Below are 10683 nucleotides of genomic sequence, written 5' to 3' on the forward strand. Positions count from 1 at the left end.
AGGCAGTATGGCCATTTTCAAGATATTGATTCTTCCTATCCACGAGCATGGAATGTTCTTCCATTTGTTTGTGTCCTCTTTTATTTCATTGAGCAGTGGTTTGTAGTTCTCCTTGAAGAGATCCTTCACATCACTTGTAAGTTGGATTCCAAGGTATTTTATTCTCTTTGTAGCAACTGTGAATGGGAGTTCACTCATGATTTGGCTGTGTTTGTGTTATTGGTGTATAGGAATGCTTGTGATTTTTGCAAATTGATTTTGTATCCTGAGACTTTGCTTAAGTTGCTTATCAGCTTAAGGAGATGTTGCAAGGATCTAGAACTAGAAATACCATTTGACCCAGCCATTCCATTACTGGGTATATACCCAAAGGATTATAAATCATGCTACTATAAAGACACATGCACACGTATGTTTTTGTGGCACTGTTCACAATAGCAAAGACTTGGAACAAATCCAAATGTCCATCAGTGATAGAATTAAGAAAATGTGGCACATATACACCAAGGAATACTATGCAGCCATAAAAAAGGATGAGTTCATGTCCTTTGCAGGGACATGGATGAAGCTAGAAACCATCATTCTGAGCAAACTATCGCAAGGACAGAAAAACAAACACAGCATGTTCTCACTCACAGGTGGGAACTGAACAATAAGAACACTTGGACACAGGGTGGGGAACATCACACACCAGGGCCTGTCATGGGGTGGGGGAGGGGGAAGGGATAGCATTAGGACAAATACCTCATGTAAATGACGAGTTAATGGGTGCAGGACACCAACATGGCACATGTATACATATGCAAGAAACCTGAACGTTGTGCACATGTACCCTAGAAGTATAATAATAATTTTTTTAAAAAAAAAGAAAGAAATCTACTCCCGGTGAAGATGCTTATGAATATTGTTGAAATGACAGCAAACAATTGAGAACAGCACATAAAATTAGTTGATAAAGCAGTGGCAGGGTTTGAGAGGACTGACTTCAACTTTGAAAGAAGTGCTACTGTGGGTAAAATGCTATCAAACAGCACAGCATGCTACAGACAAATCTTCCATGAAAGGAACAGTCCACTAATGTGGCAAACTCCATCACTGTCTTATTTTAAGAAACTGCCACAGCTACCCCAACCATCAGCAACCACCACCCTTATCAGTCAGCAACCATCAACAACAAGGAAAGATGCTCTAACAACAAAAAGATTATGAGTCGCTGAAGGTTCTGATGATCGTTAGCATTTTTTTGCATTAAAGTATTGTTAAATTAAGGTATATACACTTTTTAGACATGTTACTGCACACTTAATACACTACAGTATACTATAAACATAACTTTTACGTGCACTGAGAAACAACAAAATCACATAACTTGCTTTATTGCAGTATTCACTTTATTAAGGTGATCTGGAACCAAACCTGCAATATCTCTGAGGTATGTCTGTATGCGTCTCTATAGGTTACACAACTTCTGCTTGAATTTCCTGCAAGTGCTGGAGAATGCCCTACCAAAAGACCACTGTCAGGCCATGCTAGCAGATTTTTAAATATCTATTTGGACAATATTTACCTTCAAGTAAACTTTGCCAGTTAACCTTAGATTATTTTTCTAAAGCAACAAATAACAAGTTTATTCACATAACTAAGAACCCTTTAGGTATCTAATGGGAGCTCTCCTATTTCCCTTTAGCTCTCTGTAGACTAAATCTGCTGAGTAATTGAAACTTAAATTGTTCTTCCTATAACTTGATTCCAGTCCCATGACCATTTTGACTGTCCTCTTTGGGCATATCCTAGTATTTTCACAGCACTCTTTAAATATGCACAATTAAGAACAATACCCAGCTATTAGACCAGAATACTATAGGATTATTAATTTTAAGGAACTGATCACTAATTTCATTAAGCCAATATATATTTTTCAGCAACTGTATCCACACTGGTGGTTCATAGTAAGGAAACAACCAATAAATTATTTGGATCTGCACTTATCACTATTAAATATTAATTGTATTCCAAAAAAACTTTTGGTAATATCAGCATAAGAACAGTTTAGTTTCAAAAATTTCATAATCGCCATCATCTCATACGATTGTAGTTAAAGCTATAGGGCCAAAATAAAACTGTGTTCGAATCCTAGTTTTGTCACGTGGCACAGCAGCCTCCTACGGCAGCAGCCTTCCACTGGCCATATGAGATGCTCAACCCAGACAAAACGTTTTCTAAATATCTTAAGAATATTGACCATGGCACTGACACTTCACCCTAAATAAAGATTGTCTCAAGAAGAATGACGAATGTGCTTTTTAAGGCATAGTTTGAACTCTGGTAAGATTAAAAAGAAACTGTTAAGAGAGTTGTGCCAGCCTGGACTAAAAAAACAGTTCAAAATAAATAGAAACTTCTGGGCTCCGAATTTTTAATGGGCAAGAAGCAGGCCAAAAATGCTACTCAGCTGCAACAGGGCTCATTCTGAAAGAAAAAAATTAATAAAGGACCTCTCAGAGGGTGGAGCCAAAAGCAGAAGAAAATAACAGGTGAAGGAACCAATACCAGGTAGCAGAACTGGGCCCTAATCAAGAAACACTCATTGTCCTCAATGTAGAGGACCCTAACAACATGTGCCTGGCTAGATTTCAGAATTGCTATAGATCAGCAGCTGCTACACGCCTCCCACTCTTTCCCTATTTGAATGGGAGTGTCTACTGAAGTTATCCTATGACTGCCTTGCCATTTTATGCTGGGTTTATCTTTAGTTCATAGGTCTGTCTCCAGTCAAGAAGTGGGGACTATTGCTTGCCACTCCTTTTAAAATCTAGGCTGAACTTGTGCCTTGTTTTGACCAATAGAATATAGCAGAAGTGGCATATGACTCAAGAAGCCTTGTAGCTTCAGCTCTTGCCTTCTGGGAGCACTGCTGCTACTATGCACAAAGCCCACTTATTACTAGTAGAGAGGCTACACGAAAGACAGCCAATTGCTGTGCCCACTGACATCTCCAGGTAACCAGCAGGCACTTGAGTAAGGATATCTGAAATCATAAACCAGGTGACTGAAGCCACTTAAGTAACTCCAGAAAAGAATATTAATAAATAGAAAAAACCTGCCCAGCTAAGTCTAGCTCAAATAACAGAGTCGTGAGCAAATAATTGTTATTGTAAGCCATTATATTTTGGGATTGTTACATAGAAACAGATAAGTGAGACAGTGGTAAATAAGATAATGATGTATCTTACAAAGGATGGCATCTTAAGTTGATGAAATATAACAGCAGCTCGATATGTGCTTTTTAAAAATATTAACATGAGGAAAAACGAGCAGGAATTCATGCAGTTGACATGAACGTAAAATAACACATGCCCACAAACTACAACCACTACGTTCCGGATTAATGTTAAAAGATAGTTTTCAAAGTGTGACAATCATAAAGGAAATCCTCAGAATGCTTTCCTAGTGCTATCCAATCTCCAAACTCAAAATTGTTTATCTTTTTTGTTTGTTTTGGGGTTTGTTTTCTTTTCAGATAGGGTCTCACTCTGTTGCCCTCCAGCCTCAGTCTCCCAAGTATCTTAGACTACAGGTGTGCACCACCACACCCAGCTAACTTTTAAATTTTAGTAGAGATGGAAGTCTCACTATATTGCCCAGGCTGGTCTCAAATTCTTGGGTTCAAGCAATCCTCCTGCCTTGGCTTCCCAAAGCACTGGGATTACAAGCATGAGCCATCATGTCCAGCCTCAAAATTTTAAACAGATAAGGGAGGAGTGAAATCAACTTGTAAGTATCATTGTCAATGTAAATGAAATCGATGGATGACATTCTTGATGTTACAAAATGAAAATTAAGGTCTGAATGTTTGTGTTTCCTTAAAAATCACATGCTGAAACCTATCACCAATGTGATGGTATTAGAAGATGAAGCCTTTGGGAGGTGATCAGGTCAGCAGTGCTCTGCTCTCAAGAATGGGATTAATATCCCTATTTCTTAAAAAAAAAAAAAGGCCCCAGAGGCCAAGTGTGTGGCACACATCTGTAATCCCAGCACTCTGGGAGACTGAGGTAGGTAGATCACTTGAGGCCAAGAGTTCAAGGCCAGCCTGGCCAGTATAGTGAAACCCTGTCTCTACTAAAAACACAAAAATTAGCTGGGCAAGGTGGCACGCACCTGTAATCCCAGCTACTCAGGAGGCTGATGCACGGGAATTGCTGGAGGTAGAGGTTGCAGTGAGCCAAGATCGCACCACCGCACTCCAGCCTAGGCAACAGAGTGAGAGACTCCATCTCAAAAAAAAAAGGCTAGGCATGGTGGCTCACGCCTGTAATCCCAGCACTTTGGAAGGCCAAGGCGGGTGGATCACAAGGGCAAGAGATGGAGACCATTCTGGTCAACATGGCAAAACCCCGTCTCTACCAAAATACAAAAAATTAGCCGGGCGTGGTGGTGCACGCCTGTAGTGCCAGCTACTCAGGAGGCTGAGGCAGGGGAATTGCTTGAACCCAGGAGACGGAGGTTGCAGTGAGCCAAGATTACACCAGCCTAGCCGACAGAGCAAGACTCCATCTCAAAAAGAAAAGAAAAGAAAAGAAAAGAAAAGGGCCCCAGAGAGCTGCCATCCCCTTCTGCCATGTGAGGACACAAAGAAGATGTAATCAATGAGCAAGAGGCCTTCACCATACACTGAATCTGCTGGGACCTTGATTCTGGACTTCACAGCCTCCAGAGTTCTGGGCAATAAATTTCTGTTGTTTATAAATTACCCACTGTGAGGTACTATATTTTGTTATAGCAGCCCAAACAGACTAAGACAAAAGAATAACACACTTGAATTATGGGTCTTTTTCAATTTTCAACTTCAACTCTTAGAATGCCACTAGATTACTGTAACTTAAAAGATAACCTAAGTGAGAATGCTGGATTTTAGGCCATTTCTAAAAAAAAAAAAATTTCAATAGACTAAAATTAATTTTTTTGAGGCCAAAACAAAATGGACACTATGCTCAATTTTAATATAGAGACACTTTATTAGGGAGGAACTATGTGTTGTGAAAAAGCACCAGAATTCAGACAACCTTGGTCTAGTCCAGCAGGCTGACATAGGCAAAGCACTTAATTACTTTTAGCTTTGATTCCTTGACTATGATCAGTCAAACAGCTACTACCAGCACTCCAGAAGAGCCAAAAGGAACATAAATTTCACTGAAATCATAGCTAAGCATAGAGAGATTATTAAACAAAAAAAATTTTTTTGAGACGAGTCTCACACTGTCGCCCAGGCTGCAGTGCAGTGGCATGATCTTGGCACACTGCAGCCTCCACCTCCTGGGTTCAAGCAATTCTCCTGCCTCAGCCTCCCAAGTAGCTGGGATTACAGGTGCCCGCCACCACACCCAGCTAATTTTTTGTATTGTTGGTAGAGACTGGGGTCTCACTATGTTGGCCAGGCTGATCTCGAACTCCTGACCTCGTGATCCGCCCACCTTGGCCTCCCAAAGTGCTGGGATTACAGGCGTGAGCCACCGCACCCAGCCATTAAACAGAATTTCTTAAATTACTATTAATACTAAATATTAGTACCTAATTAAAACCACCATACATTAAGCTCTTATTACATGCTAAATGTATGTTCATCTAATCCTATTTACAATCCTATAGAGAATGTACTACTACCCTATTTTACAAAATAGTAAACTGAGTCTTAAAGAGATTAAGTAACTTTCCAAGGTCTCACAACCAGTTAGCAACAAAGCCAGGATCAAGCCCAGATCTTTTCAAATTCTTGAGCCAAAACTTTTTAATCCTATCCTCTGCTGCCTCCCAACAAGAGCCTCAACTCTAACCTCCAAATACAAAACAAGAATTTTGGTATCAAAAATGCAACCAGAGAGTGCATACAGCGTCACCAGCAATGGACTAGAAATCAGGAGACCTAAGTTCTAATGCTAGTTCTATACTACCTACACAAGGGCATAAGACAATGAGCAAGTGTGCCTCTGTGGGCTTCGTTTTTTAATCTTTGAGATCTGACTGAATATATTTTAAGAATTTGCCTTCCTAGCTGTTAAATTCTAATTCTCCTCATAATTTAAAAATTACATTAATTTAAATGTTATTTAACTATCCTATTCAATCAATTATCATATGTTAATATGCAAAAGCATATTAGAAAGCATGAAGATTTTCTGACCACTTACTAATTTCTCCCTCCTATGAACAAACTGCACTTGTTCTGGCACTTAACCATACACTCTTATGCTGATTTGTAAGAGCCTATATTGCTGACCTCTTCTGGTTATTAAACTCTCCCCTTTTATTCATTTTCCAAGCATATTTGTCTCACTGTTAGACTAATAGCCATAAGGACAGAGATATTTCTTCAGTATTTGTTGAATGAATAAATAACAGAAAACAAAGGACATACAGCAATTCTTCAATAATTACATGTTGACTATATAGAAAATATTTTTCCCTCTCTAGCTTTAAAACCCCATTTTAACAGCTCAAGAGTGGATCTTCAGAAACTTGTACATACTTAATCATCTATTTTATTTTGGACCACTAAGATTTCCAGTTATTCCAAGTTTCTTGATGTGTAACGAAAACCATTCAAATTTCATAAAACCATTCACTGAGCCTAGCACAACCACTAGAATATAAAGCAGGGGCTCAACCAAAAAAAAAAAAAAAAAAAAAGAATTGAATCCAGCAAAAATAACCTTACAACAACCAATAAAATGAAGTAAACCACTATAGTTATATTATATAAGGAGAACAGACTCAAACTACTTTCATGATATGGCTCAAACAAAGATGCTTGCAAAAGTATTCCTAACATAAAAGTGAAGGAAAAGAAATGTTAAAAAATGAAAAAGGCAATGGAAACCAAATAGGATTTAATGAAAAAGAAATCAGCATAGTTACCAAATGCGAAATATCATATACTTGAAAATAAGAGCTTTATCTTCAAATACTGAAAATAAAAAGATTTGAAAAATGATCGGCCAGGCACGGTGGCTCAAGCCTGTAATCCCAATACTTTGGGAGGCCGAGGCGGGCAGATCATGAGGTCAGGAGTTCAAGATCAGCCTGGCCAACACAGTGAAACCCCAACTCTTATAAAAATACAAAAAGTTAGCCAGGCGTGGTGGCAGGCACCTGTAATCCCAGCTACTAGGGAGGCTGATCATAAAGTAACACAAATGAGTCTGGGAACATTTCAGATTTAAGTAGAGTATCAGAAATGTTATTTCAAAAATCACTTTTACATAAATATAAGAAAAAGTAAAAAGACAAAATATAGATATTAAACTATACTTTTGAGAGGAGGAGGGGCAGGTGAATATAAATGGAAATGGAAAAATAAAGGGTCAGACACACTGACAGTGCTGTAACAGTCACTAAAATCAAAGATTACAAGCAGAAATGTGTGTACAACCAAGTCTCCTTTAGACCTAAATGAACTGTCCCTGAAGCATTTTTCAAACTTGAATAATCATTGTCCTGAGTCCATCCACTTATAAAGATTTATAATGTTATGCCACAATGAATATTTAAAACAACTCCTAGGTTTAGAAATACTACAGCAACTTTATGAATGTCACAAGAGGAAAAGTGTCATGGCAATATTAGATGTCACAAAAGGACAGTCTGGGCTAAGATGAAGACAATGTCTTGCCCTAACAAGAGAGCCAGTTAATATGAAATGAACCATGAAATGGAATGACCAAGTTGAAATACACTGCCAAATCGTCAGATGCTGAATAAAGAGTGTCAATGAATTATCCGAATTAGGAAAGGCTAAAAGGTTCTTGATGTTTTATCTTCAAAATATTTTAAAATAACACCCATTTAACAATTTATGAACGGTCTCTTTAGAAAGTCTACCATTTAAGAATAACCCGATTTTCCACAACATGGAAGCAAGTCCAATACTAATTGAAACAAAACTGCCAGGGAAAAAAAAATGTCTTAAAATGCAACCATGTCACTGAAAGGTACAGGCCAGTTGTACTGAATTTTCTTAAGTGACATTAGGGACAATGAAACAGTGACTGAGTCTAATTCTACACTGCTACAAAGTGAGTGGAGTTGTCAATAATAACCAGGATCATTTCATTAAAATAATCCTCCTTGGAATTATCAGGCATTTAATAATCAGAGCAGAAATATTTTTCCTCTTCCAGGATTCTTAACGAAAGATAAAATCAGGAGTAAAAAGATGTAAACTCAACAAGCCAGAAGTGACACCTGTGTGACCACAAATTAAGAGTTACCGTTTTATTCTGCGTGATTGCAAATTAAGGTTACTATTGCACACGGCCGGGGGGAGGGGGGGATTGAGATACAACTTCAACCAACAGTTGGAAACAAATTACACGTGCTAACAGTTACACTCATTAGGAAATCCAGAATACTTTCAAAGAGAGTTATTTAGATGTTGCAATTCATTTAAACGCAGACGATGAACATCTCAGTCGCCTTCCTTTGCAGGATTCTGTGCCAAGCCCTTCCGAAGCTGGGGTTGATAAGGTCGACTCCAAGAAGAAAAGCAGCTCAAGTGGGAAATGGTATCCTCATATGGCCCAGAGAACCGGTGACGCACTAGGTGCTTGGAAAATATCCCATCGTTTACCTTGCTAGAAGCAGCTGGGTAGGGAAGAGGTCGTCCACGTGCACTATTGTTTTCCAGATATGTTTATTTATTTTTAACTTCTGCTTTGGTATCAATACCCTCAACCTCAGCCTAACAGGGAGAGGGGGGATGGCAGCGCCACTGGTGGTATTTGGGTGCAACACAAGTTTAAAAAATGAAAACACAACCTTTTTTTTTAATTGCAGCATACTCGGTGCCCTCACCTCTCTCCTCCTCCACACCTCTGCCATCACCCCACGCAGCTCTCCGCCGCCGCCACCTCGGGTCCCCATGACAACCCCACCCCAGGGCGGGCCCCCCTCCGCCGCCTCCCGGCCCTACCAGCCACACTTGCCTGGCAAGGGGCGACTCCACCTGCCCTCGGCTCTCACTCTCCCCGCTCCTGAGAGGCGGGCCAGGACACCTCCAGGCGCGCGGGCCCAGTCCCGGCTGCAGGCACGACCCTCACCAGTCGGGGACGTGTGGAAGGGCGGCCGGGCACGAGCTGAGGAGGTTCCACCTCCAAACCCCAAAACCCAAACGAGTGACGCGGGGCCGGGGGCCAAATGGGGTACTGCGGCCCCGCGCCCCTCTCTGGGCTGCTAAGGGGAGCCGAGGGGCAGGCGCAGTGGGCGAGAAGGAACTCGTCCGTTTTCACAAACAACGACGCGTCGCGGCGGCAGGAGATGCTGGGGCCGAAGCTCACCTTGAAGGGATTGTTGAGATCCGGGTCGGCAAACGGGTTACTGTCGAAATCCGACATCTCTCTGGCTCTCGGCGTCACCCACCCGACCCAGGCGCAGAGAGAGAGACGAGGCGAGGCCGCCGCCCCCCTGCGCGCTCACGTCGCCGCCGCCGAGCAGATCCGGGTGCAGCTAGCGGGCCACCCAGCCGGCCGCGCCACTGAGCATGCCCGGTGCGGCGGGCTCCCGGCCGCGGCGCCGCTCGCGTTCGCCGTCCCGTTCCTCCGGGCCCGGATCCCACGCTCCGGGCTTTGGCTGCGACCGAGTAGGGAGTTGGGGCTGAGGAACCGGGAACTCAGAGCGGATGAAAGCGTCCCACACGCCACGAGCCCGCGGGATTCTCGGAGAGTATGGGACGCTTCCCCTCCGCTCTCAGCCGGAGGCCGGCTGCGTCCGCCCCTGCTCCGTCTTCTGAAGACCAATTTCAAATCAGCTCCCCGGGGCCCAGCGTGACTTAGGGAAGTGGTGGCATTTTGTGGGGAGGACGCACACTTGCCAGGTTGAGGGAGGCAGCCCGAGTCGCGGGCCGCGCACCCCGCGAGCAGTGCCGTTAGACCGTCGGACGCCGGCACTGGAGAGGCCACAGCACTGCCAGCCGCAGATCACCTCCCCGGGGCGGGGGCGCGGCCGCTGCTACGGGTTTTTGAGCACTCCTGACCCCACCTGAGAATCCCGGCCTCCCATCTTCCGGTGTCTCTGACTCTTAAGTTGCTGCTAAATCACGGAGAGCAGCCTTGGCGCTGCCGGTCCCAGCTTGATCCAAGGAGCCTGGAGAAGGAGATGAGATTCAGTCCCAAGGGCCGGCCCTGGCTGCCATCCTCCGGAATCTGCAAAATGGCTACTTCTTCAGAAATAATGGGAGAGGGATGGCAAGAGGCCAGAGATCAGGCCCTCGAGTATTAACGCTAGCATTTGGGCACCGAATAGACACTTTTGGATTTTCCCTAGTCTTTTCCAACACCAAGGACGAGATGGTCAAAAGATGTGTTAAGAAATGCATTTGTACCGGCCGGGCGCGGTGGCTGACGCCTGTAATCCCAGCACTTTTTGGGAGGCCGAGGCGGGCGGATCACAAGGTCAGGAATTCGAGACCAGCCTGGCCAGTATGGTGAAACCCCGTCTCTACTAAAATACAAAATCCGGGGTGGTGGCGGACGCCTGTAGTCCCAGCTACTCAGGAGGCTGAGGCAGGAGAATCACTTGAACCCGGGAGGCGGAGGTTGTGGTGAGCCGAGATCGGGCCACTGCACTGCAGCCTGGGAGACAGAGCGAGACTCCGTCTAAAAAAAAAAAAAAAAAAATCATTGGTACCAT

At 43.1% G+C, this 10683-nt stretch overlaps 1 protein-coding gene across 2 annotated transcripts in view; it reads right to left on the minus strand.

Moving 5' to 3' along the window:
• SCAMP1 (secretory carrier membrane protein 1) overlaps positions 1–10389 on the minus strand; it is a 115494-nt gene extending 105105 nt beyond the window's left edge. The window contains exon 1 of one of the 2 annotated variants that reach the window (XM_017895542.1): positions 9333–10389. In XM_017895542.1, coding sequence (XP_017751031.1) covers positions 9333–9389 — 57 coding nt within the window. In that variant the 5' untranslated portion in view covers positions 9390–10389. The remainder of the gene's footprint in view (positions 1–9332) is intronic. The other variant, XM_017895541.1, reaches the window with a different exon arrangement.
• Positions 10390–10683: the final 294 nt, after the last annotated feature.

The sequence above is a fragment of the Rhinopithecus bieti genome, unplaced genomic scaffold (genome assembly GCF_001698545.2).
Source record: "Rhinopithecus bieti isolate Rb0 unplaced genomic scaffold, ASM169854v2 scaffold_26302, whole genome shotgun sequence".
Classification (NCBI taxonomy): Eukaryota; Metazoa; Chordata; class Mammalia; order Primates; family Cercopithecidae; genus Rhinopithecus; species Rhinopithecus bieti.